Genomic DNA, 17,839 nt, shown 5'->3' with positions numbered 1-17,839 from the left:
GGACAGGCTTTACACGCTCACAGTAGCCTGTGTTGCTGAGATGTGCAGCATTCCATACTAATTGGAGTTTCCTAAGCACTGAAGGCTTCATGCCCAGGTCTATCACATTGCTGTAGTCCAGCCAAGAGATGATGAACGCATGAGTAACTGAGGCCAGGTTATCATTTGTCATGCTGGGACTTATTCTCCTAGCTAACTGGAGATGGTAGAAAGCATTACTCTAAACATTTTAGTGTGTTACCATGGACCCCTGCCACCTCTCAGGTCAGAGAGCAATAGCTCATGGTCGACAGTGCTGAATGCTGCAGAGAAGTCTCAGAAGAGAAGAATGGATGTCTGCACTCTATCCACTGACAGGAGATCATCCATCAGTGCCACTAAAGTGGTTTCAATTCAGTTCTGGCCTGAGTCCAGATACTGCCAGGTCTAGAGTATTAGCATCAATCAGATGAGTTTAAAGTTGGCCTTTGGCTAGCTTCTCTGTGAGCTTTCTCATGAATGGGAGATTTGACACCGATTCTTGCCAACTACCACCCGATGTATCCAGGAGGGGCACCTTCAGTGTTGGGTGGATTACTGCATGTTTGAAGGAGGAAGGGAAGATTTCTTTTCTGAATGAGGCACTGGCTATTTTGATCAGGAGTGGCACCGACTGTCCATAACTCTCTTTCACAAGCCATGAAGGGCATTGGGTTCAACTGACAAGTCTTAGGTTGAAACTCCTTTAAGGTGTCCAGATGCCTGAATGTACTGAACTCTAGGTGGGAATGCAACTGGCTGTTGGGTATAGGCAGAGCAGATCTATGCTCTCTCATGATCTTTAAGGAGCTGATTCATGATTTTTAAGTGTTTGGTGTTAGGAATACTGGGAAATAGTGGGTCTGTTTCAATGTCACCACCATACTCTGCTGTACCACATGCAAAGAGTGGAGAGGGAAGAAACACAGTCTAGTGGTCACTAGAATCTATTGGTCTGTGCCAAGCCAGGAGTTCCTGTGTTCCAAAACTGGCTCTGATACTAATTTTATTTATGACCTCAGTAAATGATGTAACGGACTTCACTGGGAGCATGAGCATGTGGAGCACTTCTGAATATTAGGCCCTTAGCCTTTTTGTGTCTCAGTTTCTCCATCAGTAAAAAGGGGATTGTAGGCTGTTGGTCCATCTCCCTCAGCACAGGAAGGACTAACTCCACAGCCAGTGTCTGTTCAGGCCCTTCCTTCAGGGAACAGTTGTATTCCTCAAACCTCAAATACCAAAACAAAGCTAGTTCTCTGCCCAAAGAAAGCTGCAGCTGCCTTTTCCCTTACTTCTCCCCCCATGCTCCAGGACTAGCTACAGGAACCTATCTACTGGTCACACCTTCTCCATCCACTAATCCACTTACTGGTTCTTATAATCACTTGTTCAGGTTTGGCTAGGAGGTCACTGATCAGTCACAGGTGAAGCTGAGCCCAGCTCCCCTTAAAGGGCCAGCCACCCTGTGACAGGGATAAAAATATTTACCTAATTCACTTGAGATGATCAGTTAGTTACTGCACGTAAAGTGATAAGTACTATTATTGCCAGAGAAAGCTGCTTATTGCAGCTGCAGCCTTCAATTCCAGGACTCCAGATGGACTCCAGATATCTCCTCCACTTGTGAATCACCTAGGCCAAGTCTCAGCACAAAGGACATTCTAATTTCAAAAGGCAATGAGCCTGTAAATGCCCACCTCTAACCAATGAATATATTTACCAGCTCAGTGAGACATATATCTGTAATTTGTGAGCTCTGGAAGGATCTGAGGAATACATTACATTGGAAGCAGACCCAGCATGGATCTAATTCATTAACATGTTCATTAAATAATGGGTGCAGTGTCTCTGTGTAATATTTTTTTACAAAAAATAAACAAATCCAGAACAAATTAAAGCAACAGGCTGCTTTTGAAAGATAGCATTGTTGCTTATGAGTCTCAGGGTCCAGCATGTCTGCAAGGCTTCTAATCAAGACAGACAGAGTAGCACCACATTAAAATCAGAAAGTTATATTATTTCTGGAACAGCAAACTAGTAAGAAGTACAAAATCCATATGCCTTCTGCAAGACCAAGCAGTTAGCCTCAGTGCACAGCCCTGGGCTGGCTCTGTCTTTGGATTTCTCATATAGTAGTAACAAGAGGATGAATCCTTCATAATGCAATTGGAGGCCAAAATATCAGTCCAGTATCAGTAGAATATAGAGATATCCTGACCATGTCCCCATTGCCTCTATGCTGGCAGAAAGGATAGAATGAAGGAGGAGATAGCACAAATGCTGGTGTGACATCAATGGCTTGCCCTGTATTAGGATGATCTTCCTATGTCTCTGATTATGTCTGTCATTAAATGGCTTGGGCAGTGTTGGACAAAACAACCACACAACATACCAGGACTTGAACGTGGGGTTTTGTTGTTGTTAACAACTCTTGTAACCCAGGGACTTCTTGATGCCAAGTGGCAGAGCGCACAGGGATTTCAAAGGATTTTACAGATCCCCCGGGTTAGATATCTGCATAACAATTCAGTAAAAGGGTGACTTTCAATAGACCCGATGTGCTAACAGAGCAGCAATCATCATAACCATTGCAAAGTATTTGTATGGCTAATGTTTAAAGACTTATGGGTCTATTCTAAAAATTATGTTCTTAAGATAGGTAACCAGGAGGGAACATGTCTCAGGCAGGTTCCCTTCAGGCAGTGAGTAACAGACACTTATCTCCCAGTCTGGTCATGGTATATGAATACCTCACAATGTGTGCCTATTTGCAGACCCAAGATGCTGATTAAGAGATTGTTTTTTCCTGTATACTCCTTTCTTGTTGACTGCACAACCAGCAGCTAAGTAAGTATGGGTTCTAGAATTCATGTTATGATTTTATTTTTATATGTAACCTTTTGTTTCCAATACTGCTATTTGCTATTTCTTGAATTTCTATACTTTGTTAAATAAGCTTTTACTTGTTATCACTATAAACACATCTAAGTGGTGTGTGTCAAGCAGAACAGTGATTTGAGATGAAACTGGTAAGCTGGGGGGTACTGTTTAATTGGAAGCCGTGAATCGGAATACTGCAAGTGTCTAATGGAACAAGTGCTGAAAAGTCCAAGGAGATGCTTGGAGGGTGCAGAGGTTGGAGTGTGCCTTGTGCTGCTTGTGGCAGGTGGAGTCGGCAATACAGGGCAGATACAGATGAGACTTCTCATGCTAAGGGCAGGTGGTAGTGCAGTGCCTCACAACCGTTGTTACACCTGCGAAGCACCACACTACTAAACTCAAATAACTTACAAAAAAATGGGAGAAAATTCAAAATCTATGCCCAACTGAGGATAGAAAAGGTTCCCACTCATAGAACAAGAGAAGACCTTCAGTAAAAAACAGGAAAGATATACCTCATCTTTTTAAATAAGAAAAAAAGCTTAAAAATACTCGGGGGAAAGGGTAGAAAAATCATCCACAATTGCTTTAGGAATGCAGAGATTGCCACAGCAGATCAGACCTCTGTCCCATCTAGTCCAGCAGTCTGTCTCAAAAAGTTGTCAGTGCTAGATGCTTCACAGAAAGGTGCAAAAACCTCTTGAAAGGACAATTATGGAATAACTTGGACATAGAGGAAGTTTCTTCCTAACTCCTTTCAGTTAGTGGTTGGATTATTCTAAAACAAGAGGGCTTAGAATCTTTTATTTTTTTATCCTATTCAGCATTAATGGATGCATGTTCTCATTATCCATATGAATGTCTAATACATTTTTGAATCCTACTAAATTCTTGTACTCCAACGAATGGCCATGAGTTCCATACTTTATGTAGTGGAGGTAAGTGGTATTACTTTTTGCCAATTTCAAATTGGTTACCTTTCAATTTAATTGTCTGTCCCTTGTTCTTTTATTATGAGAACGGTTACATCGGAGCTCCCAGCCGACCTGCTCTGTGCCATTTGTTAATTTGTGTGTGTCATGCCCCCAATTTATCTGTCTCCTCTCCAAAATAGTCCTAATCTTTTCAATATTCCCCTCATACAGAAGCCTTCCCATGCCTTTTGTTATTTTCATTACCAGAAATATGATTCTTTATAAATCATTTGGGGAAAAAAAGGTACAAATTGGATTTTCTTTTGAAATATAAAAAGTCACCTTTAAGGCTAGCAAACAATGATATAAGGATAACTGGACTATAGAAGCAACTTGAATCTGTGTCCCTTAGTTTACTGTGGTTAAGAAGATTTGACTAAATGCCTTGAAAATGTTTTATGTACGCTCTTTAAAACAAATTCAGTTATCTTATTGTGAAATATGTCCTAGTCTTATTACTGCTGGACAAATTTTGTTTGCTGGGGACTCAAAAGTCAAAGCAATTTCAAAGAAGATAGGCCCATTTTGTTTTTTAATGTATGAAACCCTATGTAAGCACTATGTATGGGTATATTAGGTCTCTCTGATAAACTGAAATGTTTATGCTCCAGGGAGGTTATGGATAAGTCAGTGCAATAACTCTCTACATTTAATGGTTATTTTGCTTTTAATGAAATGAAGAGAGACTTTTCCTCTTGCAATCTAGTTTAAATCAAACAGCACTTACAACCTCTTTTCTTATGCAACAGCCTAAACTCATTAACAGTATAGGTCCTGAGTAATTAATTACAACTTCAATAAAGGAAAGGCAGTTATACTTAAGAGTCCAAGATTTCATCATTTTTGTACCGAGATATTTTGGGATGGGATAATTCATCTGGCATTTCCTCCATTTTTTCATTCCCCAGAGGCCCCATATTGGTCTGATCTTGGCTTTCCAGCCCAGTAGAGATTGTTGTGCTTCCTTGTGAACCCTATCAATACTGCAACTGGGATGACACATGACAGTCACTCAGGGTGAGAAAACATGCTCATCTGCGCAGTGATTAAGCACGCTGTCTCTGCAACCTGCAACATTCTAGCTAGTACCGTATGTGTAACCCTTCTGCCAGGTGGAGCCAGTAGCAACAAGGGGTGGGTACACTATCTAGGGGTTCCTTTTCAACAATTCAACACAAAACCGGCTCGAGCCCCCACTCAGTGACCTGGGACAATTACACACCACCCCCTGGACACCTCTAAGAGGCAGTACTTCCCCTCTCACAAGCACAGAGTCTGAGTGTAGCAAAAACTTTTAATAAAAGGGGGAAAGTAACACTGCATTAATTTGGGAGAACACCGCAACCAGGGTTCATAAACATAAACCATGATCAAAAGACCCACTCACAAGTAAGTTGGGCAGAGCCCTTTTCCCTTCAGGTTCTTAAGTCCAGCAACCCAAAAGTCCCTTTAAGGTGCTCGTCCCTTCTCTGCACCCCACTCACGGTTGCTCTGCTTGGCCAGTGCAGCCCCAGAGTTCAGAGGTTCATCTACAGAGTTCATCTCCCACCCTTGTGTGGAGGGGGGTGGGTAAGGAGTCACCTTACACGCTCCGCTGCTTCGGCACTCGCTCGTCGTCCCAATGGCCGATTGCGGGGCTCTGCTCTGGCCCTCTCTGCTAGCTGCCTGGCTGGCCACTTTGCCAAGATGTCTTCAGGGCCCCCCACTTACCAGAGCTTTCAGTGATTAATTTTAACTGGAAACCAAAGCCTCAATAATGAGAATCTCCTAAACAGCCCGACCAAAGTATCCTAATCCTAACTGGTATAGTTATACTATTCCAATCCTGAGCTGCCACATATTCATCCTTACTATACACGATTTTCCAGTGACAGCCCAATCCTGAGCTAAGACTTCTATGTCGCATTATGAGGTGAACTTAAATCCATTATGGTTAAGGATGAAACAATCTAACTCACTTCAGGTCAGGTTGATGTCTGATCTGATAGCTCAGAAAGAAGTGCAATATGCTATTGAACAGGAGATCAGGCTCAACTTCTGAGACTAGCATTTCAGGAGTTAAGATAAGCTAAAGATATTTTGAGCCTCAGAAGGCATCTGACACTACAATTTTTCTATCCGATGGGGAATTGGGAGAGGGAATCTGACTGTTAAGTTGCATTGCTACATTAGGGGACGGATTTTTTTTTCCCAGTTGTTGTATATTTGTGAGTAGAAATGTCTTTATGAATCTGGATTTCCTGCCGCAGATTACGGATTGAAAATATGTGTGGAATTCTTATGACTCCCCCTTCCACACAAAATGGTCCATCTTTCTTAATCCTTGATTTAGTAAGAGAAGAGCTTCCTGGTTGACGTGAACCTTTGTTAGGGTTTGGTGAAGCTAAGGAGGCATGTACTTCCCAAAAAGAGAAACATGTTTGGTAAGCAAAGGCACTTTAAACAACAAGAACTACTTAAGAGCCTATTAAATCTAAAAACAATGAGGCTCCTGACAAGCCCTACTGAACATTTTAAGGTCTGTGAGCTAAACTATTGTTGCTCCCACTTCCAACTGTTTTACACTATGTATATAATTAAGAATATTGAAAACGTTAACCTGCTTAAGATCCGGTGTTTGTCCTTGCAGACACTTCTCAAACATAGCAAAATAGTAACAGGCCCATTTTTGCTTCTCCACAAGTGCCATTTTAAAAATAGTAACAACTTGTTTCAACATTTCTGCAAAAAAGTGACCCATTTACAATTCTGCAGACAGACACACAAGTCCTTTCTCTTTCTGTATTATATAATTTTCATTAGCCTCCATTTCACAGACTTGCATCTTCATCAGTAAGAAGAATCCTTCTGAGTGGTGTGACAAAATAGGAGTCCCGAAGCCACAAGAAAAAGAGCACCCCAGATAAATAGCTATAATGAAAGACAGCAAGACTAAGTATACAATAACTTCTAAGTGATCAACATAATAGCCATGTTAGCCACCAAAATTAGCAATATTCAGAGCCTGAAACATAAAACACTGGCAGCTTAAGCATCCCATCATCTAAGATTGGCTCAGAAGAGGGCTAATCAAATGCTGCATTACCCTTGAACCAGCATTAGCATCAATGGGAATTTTCTGCAAGTTTTCCCTATTGTAAACAAGACTTGTGCAGAAGCCAATCAAGTTTTGAATACTCAATCCTGTCTACACCACATGAAAATGCTCTCTATAGAGGAGGATGGTATAGAGGAGGAAAGTTCTTTGAAGCACTTCCTTCTTCCTGCCAGTGTCACCTTGTTCATACTTGCGTTTATCTTGAGCCAGATGCTGATTTCAACTAGGTAGAGAGCTAGAAATCATACTGTTTGTTTGACACAAAGGAGATGGAAAGTTGAGGGTCATTTGCTTACTGCTTGTGCTCAAGGCCTAGTTGTCTCACCAGTCATCACAAAAGCTTGATACAGATGTTAAATAAAATGGGGGAGAGAGGACACAGCCGCATGGGACTCTGAATGAAGGCTTTCAGAGTGGATGAACAGTAGCCATAACAACCCAATGAGACTATCACGTTCAATTTAATTGGTAACCAAATCAGGATCTGAAAGTAACTCATCAGAAGTGAAAGAGCAGTATATTAGCTCAATAATAAGTATAATTTTGCAGGGAGTTGAAGAGGGTGATCCACTTTTCTCTCAAGTCTGAATTTTTGAGACACAGTGGCTTGGGAGTACTGGGGAGATGATGCTTTCTGTCTCCAAAGGTGGCCAGTGTGTGCATCTTTGCACTCTTCCGCAGGCCAGAAATTGAGATCTTTAAATAGCAATGTTCTTTTTCTGTTTCTCAAAACACTATTACAGCAGGATGGAAAAAAATTTCACACTGCTGGTGTCACTTTTCAGCAATAAAACTGCATGCCCGGAGGATGCTCTGAAATGCCCACTTTAGACAAAAACTTTCATTTCAAATGCAACTGACAGCATATACAGAATGAGAAACTTAGCTAAGAACAATGTGCAAAATGTAGTACTTTCTTTCAAGGAAGACATTTTCACTTGTTTTCTGAATTAATGAAAATATTTACAGGTCAGCCAGGTGAACTCAGTCAGCCTCCTGCCTCCCCTAAAATAATGATATACAATGTCTAATGGCCACACATTGCTCTGGGATCAATTTGTGGAATTTATAGGACTGTACAGGGTCTTAAAGTAGGCTGTATCATACTTAATACAGAACAGTTTGCCACCAATTACACATACACAACAGGTCAACAGCTGCAGAATTTCAGCAGGATAACTGCCCTCAGATTTAATACCTGCAGTCATCTCACTAGCATCTGATTTTATAAGCTGAAAGGAGTCCTTATTCCAATGCTCAGATTTGATATGTGTTTATACTTCTGGGATGGAAGAGGGTTGGATTTCCCTATCATTAGAGGTGGAATGCCTGTAAAATATATAAATATATACAAACAAATAAAACCCAAACCAGAAGCAGACCCACTAAATAGTACCAAGAGGGTACCCTATTTTCAGGCAGCTCTTGGAAAGTGTCTGAATTAATGATCAGAGAGAGAGTTGTACGTATAGAGGTCTCTGAGTTTATCAGTTCCCCTATTCCTCCTTCTGGGGGAAGCTGTGTTCTAGTTCTGTGTTAAGCTTATAGCTAGAATAAATCTGGTTCTTATTTTACTTTGCTGTTTCAGAGCAGACAGGCATTCTTAGTGGAAGAGAGAGATGGAATACAGGGCGGTTGTGGCAGCTGGGGTGTGATTTGGCAATAGCTAGGTCAGTTGGGTGCGCCGGGGCACATTAGGATCAGGGAGCAGCGACTGTCCTTTTGTTCTGTTTGTACAGCACCAACCTGGTCCATGACTGGGGTTCTTAAGCACTATGATAATACAAGTAATACATGATAAGCAGCTCCCATGATAGAGTCTGTGTCAGTTGGGAGTAGTTATGGCAGTTGAAAAAACACAAGGGACTGGATGTGTCATTTGGAGTAAGAGCAGGGACTGGCTGCGATGACGCAGGAGTGGCTGTGCAATTGGGATGAAATTGAGAGTGGCTGTGTGAGCTGGGGGGCGGGGAAAAGGATCTTGTGAATTAGGAGCCTTGGTGATTGTAGGGTGGCCCCTCATGCATTCCCAGACTATCAGACATTTGGTAATTCCAGGAATGGTGTGACCTACCCCCCACAACATGCCACATGGGGGGGAGGGGGGATGCCATTTTGGGGAGTGCGCTGCCCTGCTCCTGTGACCTCACCTGCAGGGTGCGGGAGGTCACACAGTGGAGCAGCCTGCTCCTCAACATGGTGTCTCCAACACCCAATACGGACCAAATCCACCTCTGGTTCGGTTTCAGTCTCAGGCAAGGGACAACCCACCCAACAGGCGGCCTGTCGGGTTTACAACCTCACCAGCAGCTTCCCCGGCGAGAGCTGGGGCAAAGGCTGGGAGCGGCTGTGCCGGCGGGAATCCGCAGGCGCTGCTGCGGTTCGAGCCTGTGCCGGCCCGCCAGGCCTCTTCCAGCACGGGAGGGAGGGAGGCAGTGCCGGGGCTGGACGCGTCGCTCTCGATGGGGGTGGCAGGAGGCCCAGGCCTTTCCAGACAGGCCACGGCGGCAGGAGGTCTTCGGCCCCGAGGCTGGTTGCAGGGCCCGCCCCCCTGAGCGGGGGGAGGGGTGAGGGGGGCGCCTGCCACAGCGTGGGGGGGGCACACGGGGCCCGGGTCAACGGACGGCTCGCGCCCCCTGGCGCGTGGGGCCAACGCGCCGGCCTGTGTGTTCCCCAAAGGGGGCGTTACCCGCGACACCCCTCCGGGGGCCGCTCCTCCCGCCTCGCTCCGTCTTCCCAGGGCCCCCAACGGGCCAGCCCGCCCCGCTATGGGCCACAGGACTCCTCCCCCCGCTCTGAGGGGACGCCTGCTCCCCCGGCCCCCCCCTCGGACGCCGGAAGGCGCGAGGCCGTTGGGCGTGCTCTGACCCCGGAAGGGCTTGGGGAGGGCTCGGCACTTCCGGCGGTGGCGGGCCGGGTCCTTGCCGGCGGTCGGTCGGTCGCCGCTTTCCCCGCGGGGCCGTGCGGCGCCGCCTCTCCCCGGCATGCTGGGGCGGCCGCCCCCCTCGCCGAGCGCCGCCTCCCGGGCCCGCGGCCCCCCATGTCCGCCGCTGCCCCCGCCTCCACGCTGCGGCTGCGCCGGACGCCGGGCCCCGGCTGGGATGTGACCGGGCCCCGCCAAGTGAGTAACGCCCCGGCCTGGCCCCTCCCGGCTGCCGCCGGCTCCTAGGCGATCCCTGGGCTGCGCCTGCTTGCCCGGCTCCCGGCGTGCCGGGCTCCCCCAGCAGCCCCGGGCTGCCCGTCGGCGCCCGTTCTCCGTGACAGCTGACGGCGCCGCCCTCCCCCGCGGAGCTGCCAGGGCCGACCACGCGCTGCTTGCGGCCTGGGGCTTGGCTGGGACGAGGGGTCGAGTTTCGGCAACGTGCTCGCTCAGCCAGACCTAGACAGGGCTCTCTTTCCGAGGGCAGGCTTGCGGTGCGTCGCTCCCCTGAGCTGGCTGTGTCCTGCCGAGGTGTAAGGCAGCTCGGAGGCCTTTTTCTTTATTCCGTTGCATTTTGTTCTGCTGTTGTGGTCATGTGGATCCCGAAAGCCTGACTCTCGTGTACTTAATGAAGCCTGCTTCAGAACAAATGGAGGGGGCACTTGTTAGGATAAGAGGATTATTTAGCTCCCTGCTCATTCAATCATTGGCCTTGCTTTCGTGAGGATGGACAGTCAGATAAAGTGGTTTTTGGAACTGTCCACGGAGACCTGGGCTTAAAAAAAAAAACAAAAAAACATTTCATGGTGGCTGCCCCAAATAACTTTTAGGTGCAACTACTCTGGGCTGGACTTGAATTAACAATTTAAAGGAAAATAGCTAGTCCCATGAGCCACCTAATTTTCCTTAAAGAAAAGAAGGATTTGTGGCACTGTAGAGACTAACAAATTTATTTAAGCATAAGCTTCATAGATGAAGTGAGCTGTAGCTCACGAAAGCTTATGCTCAAATAAATTTGTTAGTCTATACAGTGCCACAAGTACTCCTTTTCTTTTTGCGAATACAGACTAACACGGCTGCTACTCTGAAACCTAATTTTCCTTATCACGGTACCTTACTGTGATTATCTTGACTACATTGGTGATCTGTGCTGTACTTACTTCACTAGTGTCACTCTGTGTTCTTTGTACTGTACAAAACTCAAGAAAATGGTGAAAATAAAGCTAAATATCTGATCTGTTGGAATCAAGGGCCAGTGCAGTCTTTAGTTTATGAAGATGAATTAAAGACAATTTACTAAAACTGAAGTGTTGTTCAGTTTCTGAAGTTATGCATTTTTAAATAATGGTCTGTTTTAGCAATGGAGGCTCAGTATGATGGCACTGAAGTAACTGTAGTGATGGAGGAAATAGAGGGCACCTACACCTATGCATCTCCAGTACCATCTAAGAAGAAGAAAAAATACAGAAGTCCTGGAGATCAAGGGGAAAGGGCCAAAAAACCCAGGTGAGCTCCTCTGTCTTCCTTGCTTAGATAATCTCTGGCTTTGTACAATTTGGGAGCAGTATTCGTTACCTTTGGTATAAGATTTACCTCTGCAATATACTTGGTCTGGTCTACTTATTGCTCTAAACAACTGTTACTCAGCACAGAAGAGCACATATGTATCCTATATACAGGAATATAGCCATACCACTTTGACATAATGTTATGTATGTACCGTACCTTTGTGATAACTGCTATTGCTTGACCAGAGTCCTGCAGGTTCTGCAATTCCATGGCTGGGGGAGTGGAAACCCTTTACTGCAGAATTGCACTCCAGAATCTAAAATTTCATTTAAAAACTGTTGCAACCATAAGGGTAGCTAAAAAACACACTTATGTTGCCTGTCTGAGTCGCAAGCAGCCTGAAACTGAAGCTCTAATGGGGAACAACTTCATTCATCTCAATCGGGTATTGACTGACACCTAATGACAACTTGAAGTATTAAGGGTCATAGTAGAATGTTTTATATCAAATTGAATATTAGTATTTCCATTTTAAATAAGTCTTTTTAAAACACGAGTCTGCTAGAATTTCTAGTCTGCTGCTCTGGAGTGTGGTAGAATTTAGGCCACCGTAGTCACCAAGTACATGGGGCTCTTGGTTATAAAATAGAGCAGTCATGTACAGGTAAGCACTTACCTCAAATGAAAGCAAAGGAAAATAAATTAGTATTTTAAAGGCAGTAAAATCATACCAAGGGCTCCACAATTCAAACAGTTCTCTCTCCTTGAGCAGGCAGCTGCCAACTCCCCCTTTCTTATAATTAGGGACCTACCAAATTCACAATTCTATGACTGTGAAATTGACCAAAATGAATTTTTAAAAAAGTAAATTTCATGGTTTCAGCTATTTAAATCTGAAATTTCACAGTGTTATAATTGTAGAGGTCCTGACCCAAAAAGGAGTTGGGGGAGGGGGGGTTGCAAGGTTATTATGGGGCGGGGTTGCAATACTGCTCCCTTACTTCTGAGCTGCTGTTGGCAGCAGCTCAGGTGGCATGGTATGGTACTGTCACTCTTACTTTTGCACTGCTGCTGGCAGGGCACTGCCTTCAGAGCTAGGCGCCGGGCCAACAGCTGCCACTCTCTGGCCAGCCAGCTCTGAAGCAGCGTAGAAGTAAGGGTGGCAATACTGCAACCCCCCTGCAACTCCCTTTTGGGTTAGGACCCCCAATTTGAGAAATGCTGGTCTCCCCTGTGAAATCTGTGTAGTAGAGGATAAAAGCACACAAAAGACCAGGTTTCACAGGGGGAGACCAGATTTCACGGTCCATGACGCGTTTTTCATGGCCATGAATTTTGTAGGGTCCTATTTATAATCCTAGCGGTCTCATTCTTTCAGAGAACCAGGAATCTAGAGTCCATAGCCCTCCTTTCTAGAGCTAGACTGTGATCTAAACAATCCCTTTGTTCCCTGCAGCGCTCACCTGCAACTGCTTACTCAGACCAGCCACAGGTTCCCAGGTATCTGTCCTACCTAGAGCATTACTGGCTTCTTCCTTATATCCCTAGGCTTGGCCTGAGTTAGTCACCTGCCCTTCCTATCACATGACCAAAATCATTTTCCCACCTGTGGAGCTGAGCTGATCTTGTCACAAGTGGGTCTGAGGCCCGTCTCCTCTTAAGAGGCTATCCATCCATTGACAGTACCCAATAATTGCATGTTTAATTTGTGATCTACTGCTTTGTCCACTAAATGGTTAAAGCACTATTAGCGACTCAAGTATGTTTCATATTTTGTTGAATAATTATTGGTCTGTGTGCCCTGTCCCCTAAGTCTCTTCATATGTTTTTACTTTTATTAATAAAGACTTTTCCCGTTTTTCTGGCTGTGTATGGAAAACAAGCCCATAATTCTCATAATTGCCCTTGAGGCCAGTATACCACTGGTGGTGTCTTTGTTTCAGGTGTGTTGTTAAGGAATAGACTTTAAGTTCAGTATCCACTTGTGTTTCAGATCTGCTTACCTCCTGTACTATTATGATATATATTTGAAAGTACAGCAGGAGCTCCCCCACCTCCCCCAGTCTGAAATTAACAAGAAGATCAGTGAGAGCTGGAGGTTGCTCAGTGTGGCTGAAAAAAGCTACTATTTGGAAAAGGCCAAACTGGAGAAAGAAGGATTGGACCCGGTAAGTCAACTTTCTTAAATAGCTTCACATCTCCTGCTGTCCCTAGGCATATGAATCATCAGTTGCTTTATCCTTTGCTTTCGCCTGAAAATATGATGAGTAAAATATTAGGAAAAGTCATGAGCTGCCAGCTATTTTTTACTTAATGTAACTTTGATTTTGGTGTCAGGTAAGCATTGTTTCCCGCGTACTCAGATGTAGTTGAGATGACCTCTCCGTTAGAATTGAAGAGCTTCTCCTTTTCTTTAAATTTGCAAAGCATTTTGAGTCCAGTGATATCTGATTACGCTGGACTAAGTCACATTATAGTGCAGTACAGTAAGACAGGTTACAGTTATAGTAATGGTAACCTGACAAAGCACAGTGCGTAAAAGGACAGAAGCAGACTATCTATATGTATGAGAGATGTTTTAGACCAGTCCTAGAATATGGCTGGCTTAGTGGCAATGCAGATCATGGTTATGTTGGAGAGATGCACTTAATTACGGATTTTGGTCTGTAGTCCTGCTTGGGTTAGGATTGTTGTAGAGGCTTGGGGGTGAAAAGAAGGTGACTTCTTCTGTTGCTCCAGCCAGCTACCTAAGGAGCAGCATTGGCAGACTCCAAAAGGGTCCTGTCCAGTACCTACTGGTAAGAGGAATAGTGACTTCCTGGTAAGGCCTCCAGGTTGAGTGGGATTAATGTAAAGGATAAGAAGAGAGGGGGGGATTCTGAAGGCTCTGTTAGAGATGTGAAGGACTCGCCAGCAATCTGCCTTTGGAAGTTATTTGAGCTGTAATGGAGCACTTAAAAAAAAACAAACCCACCCCTTAGCCATGATCATGAACCAAACCTACTTCCTTCTGTGTCCCTTGCTCCTCTCTATTCCATGCTTTGTCTTGTCAACAGAACTCCAAGCTGTCCACTCTGACTGCAGTAGTTCCAGACATTCCAGGTTTCCGTAAAATCCTCCCTCGTTCGGATTACATAATTATCCCCAAAACCACTCTTCAAGAGGACAGGAGCAGGCAGCACCTAGAACTCTGCGTGGCACAGGGTCAAACAGCATCTGAAGGAGAAACAGCTTCCACCAACATCACGAGTGTTCCCCACGATTCCATGCAAAACATCCTTTCTGTGGACTCGAGCCATGTTGGCATTTCTGAACAGTGCATTGCCATTGAAGGACTGACGGAAGAGACTGCCTCATTTGGTCAGTCAGACACTATAGAAGAAGTAGTTGCTTCAGAGATTCTCTCTCATTATGTCAGACCCATAGCAGATAAAATGACTGGAGATATCCTCCTGGATGAGGCTTCTTTGGAAATAGGAGAGGGACATCCATATCAGACAACTAGTGTGGTTATTGAAGAGACTCTGGTTAGCAGCTGCAGAGACATCTCCAATGGGAGCATTGCTGTGGCACAACCCCAGGTTTCTGATGGTTTGTCTGTGGTAACAGTGGTGACCGGGAGGGTAAGCTAAGCTTAGTGATAATAGAAATAGTTACTAGCTAACTTATTGCCTGAATTTTTCATAAAGCTGCTTAAAATCTTGATAGTGATTCATGCTGGCTGAAAGTGACATTAATAAATTACACCACTCCTGCTCCACAGCTCAGCTAGATCAATAGTGATGGGAGCAGCAATCTTTGCTCATTATAAGTCAGTCAAAAATGCAGTGCAGTGTCTCCTCTCCTCCCTTCCACTATTCCCCTCAGGCCTAAAAGATGAAGTGCTGGATCAGGCTGTGAGGTGTGGGTTGGATTCCACAGATATACTAAAGCACTGTTCTATGGGATCTCTGTGTTTTATCTCTCTGTCCCATGTGGCTAACTTCCCAGCTGCAGAGGACTGAATGAGGAGTCCTTTAGAATCCCTGGTTGGTGTTAAGGATTCAGTGACATAAAGCAGTTTCTGTTTAGGAACGGAGTATTTTGCTTTCATATTGCTTAGATTGTAAAAAGAGTGACAATCTGATAATCTAGTCTGCAGAGTACTGCCACTAGGCCTTCACTCCTGAAATCCTGTCACTTGTACTGCTGGTGCCCCACTGCTCTACTGTATGGTATACTCTTAAATCTGATGTTGAAGAGACCCTCAATAAAAGGTCAGAACACAGCTAGCTAGGTGTGTCCCCCTGTCTGTTACGTATCTTTTCCTCTTCCGCTTTTTATTTTTAGGACACAGATGAGAGCTGCTCCTCCATGCCTACTACACAGTTCATTATGCTACCTCTCCCGGCTCACTCTGTTGTGGAGAACCCAACAGCAATCAAACTGGTGAGTAAAGGAGGAGCTTGTATGTTTCTCTTGGGGCTTATCTACAGTAGTATATGGAAGGTGTTAGTGTGCCTTGTCTACCTTAGGGTACTAACTTGTCTACATTAGGCTGTTAACATATATTGGTTGACACCTTCCAACTCCTAGCCTAGACATAGCTTTAAGAGGTTTTATCATGTTCTGCTCCTTTACCCTACCAGATGGCTATCCCTTCCTCTCTCATATAAGTTCCTGTATACTCTAGTGCACAGCTTCAGATAAACTTTAAAAAAAATGGAGTTTTATAATGAATATGGAAACAAATAATGCAGTTAATACAACCGCCTTCTGTGCTGCTTACTTTGAGAGTAAATTTAGTTTATTTTAGGCTGTCTTCACACTTTCATCTGGTAGTATGCTACACATGTTGTTTGTAATGGTGCGTGACTAACTATACTGTATAGATTGACTGGGGACGAAGGAGCAGCTGGTAATTGTTCTGAGACACAATTGAGGCTTTTGATACCTAAACCTGAATTGCCTTCCATTTCTCCTTTTGTTAAAATCATCATCCGTGAGATATCACAATTTAAGGGTCAATTTCGGATATTACGGTTAACACCCACTGCAATTAATAGAGTAGTTCACGTCTCTTGGCTATTTGCATACTGGTATGGCAATGAATCAGCTTATGCTTGGTTCATGTTTCTTCACATTCTTAAAGGATTGAGATGCATTTTTAAAAATGCAAGCTTAGCTTCTGCAGCAAGGGTTATATCTTGTGCCAAATTGCACAGCCACAGAAAACAAGGGCCTTGATAATATTTAGTGATCAGTAAAGGGACCTAGACCTCTGAACCTCTAGGTTCTGACTACAACCCTGACTCATTGACCTTTTACAGGCAAAATATTTGACCTTCGTGTGCATCAGTTCGTCATCTGTAAAATGTGTAGTACTACTTGGCTTATGGAGGATTGTGGTGATTATAGAGTTAATGTTTGAGTACTTACTGGTAGAGAACGATGATCGTGATGTGGCTTTATGTACCTAATTCTGAAAAGAAATTGTTGGCAACCCTTTTGTTTCAGACAACCACTTACACCCGCAGGGGCCATGGAAACTGCACCAATCCTGGTTGTTCTTTTACTTATGTCACCAGACACAAACCGCCAAAGTGCCCAAAGTGCGGGAACTTCCTGGGAGGGAAATGGATCCCAAAGGTACCTTTCCACACTTCTCATAACTTTCTTTTATTTCCAATGATTGAGTCTCAGCTGGAAAGTGACACTTGTGTGAATACCTGTGAAACCCCAAAGTCTGTGTGCTGGGCAGGTCAGAGACCTGAGGAAGCGAATCTCTGTATTTTTCCACCAGTGTCTCTGCAAGAGCAAGTCACCAGTGAGAGGGTTAGACTTGTTTCCTATCACAGAGCTCTTTTCTGGATTTCTTGTCTCTGTGCTGAGGATGCCACTCATGTAGTAATCATGAATAAAAGGGACAACCTTGTGAAGCCCGGATCCTTAGACAGGACACTGTTCCTTTCTTGCTTTCTGACTGCAACATGATGCCAGTATTTGAAAGGTGCCCACCAAACCTGCTTACAGCATCAAATGAACTGAGGGACTCAGTTCAACCACTTGTCTCATGGTCTTTTTATAGACAGGTGGGTAAACAAAACAAGCATAGTCTTGTCTGATTTGCAGCTATTTTAGTAGGGTAAGATTCCACTACAGCCATTTTACCATGATCTCAAAGGGAAACAAACAGCAAACTTCAAAATACAGAGGACAGTTGGACCACTTGGGAGCCAAGCCACAGGAATTCCAGAACCACCACCCTCCTCCCCACTTCAGTCTGGGTCAGCAAGGTCTTGTGTGTAACAGACCTGGCTGCTCACTTAGCATACTTAGCTCCTGGTTTGGGTGTGGTGGAAAAGGCAGCTCTAGAGAGCTGGAGCTGTAAAGAGAGGGCACCATATTTAGAGAAAGCAATGGATGAACCAGTTCTGAGGTGGCTATTTTGATAGTAATGCT

The 17,839-nt window shown here is 44.5% G+C and overlaps 1 protein-coding gene and 2 long non-coding RNA genes across 8 annotated transcripts in view; 1 reads left to right on the top strand and 2 right to left on the bottom strand.

Moving 5' to 3' along the window:
* Positions 1–4,520: 4,520 nt before the first annotated feature.
* LOC119566975 lies at positions 4,521–9,722 on the bottom strand. Its single transcript, XR_005226601.2, has 2 exons — positions 9,120–9,722; positions 4,521–6,782 (listed from the first exon to the last, which is right to left on the bottom strand). It is a non-coding gene; the product is annotated as an uncharacterized LOC119566975 (long non-coding RNA).
* Positions 9,723–9,859: 137 nt separating this feature from the next.
* The window catches only part of HMGXB3 (HMG-box containing 3), a 27,018-nt gene continuing 19,038 nt past the window's right edge, over positions 9,860–17,839 (top strand). For 2 of the 5 annotated variants that reach the window (XM_043521603.1, XM_043521604.1), the window contains exons 1-6: positions 9,860–10,090; positions 11,248–11,395; positions 13,392–13,566; positions 14,455–15,021; positions 15,728–15,826; positions 16,895–17,026. In XM_043521603.1, coding sequence (XP_043377538.1) covers positions 11,250–11,395; positions 13,392–13,566; positions 14,455–15,021; positions 15,728–15,826; positions 16,895–17,026 — 1,119 coding nt within the window. In that variant the 5' untranslated portion in view covers positions 9,860–10,090; positions 11,248–11,249. The remainder of the gene's footprint in view (positions 10,091–11,247; positions 11,396–13,391; positions 13,567–14,454; positions 15,022–15,727; positions 15,827–16,894; positions 17,027–17,839) is intronic. The other 3 variants (XM_043521602.1, XM_037905962.2, XM_043521605.1) reach the window with 3 other exon arrangements.
* On the bottom strand, positions 10,213–12,917 carry LOC122461559. Of its 2 annotated transcripts, none has more exons than XR_006283510.1 (3): positions 12,862–12,917; positions 11,615–11,714; positions 10,213–10,664 (listed from the first exon to the last, which is right to left on the bottom strand). It is a non-coding gene; the product is annotated as an uncharacterized LOC122461559 (long non-coding RNA). The 2 variants fall into 2 exon arrangements; XR_006283509.1 differs by having other exon boundaries at positions 10,213–10,659.

Source organism: Chelonia mydas, chromosome 8, assembly GCF_015237465.2.
Source record: "Chelonia mydas isolate rCheMyd1 chromosome 8, rCheMyd1.pri.v2, whole genome shotgun sequence".
In the NCBI taxonomy this organism is placed as follows: Eukaryota; Metazoa; Chordata; order Testudines; family Cheloniidae; genus Chelonia; species Chelonia mydas.
Note: the sequence above shows the minus strand (reverse complement) of the source record. Positions and strands in the feature narration are given on the sequence as shown.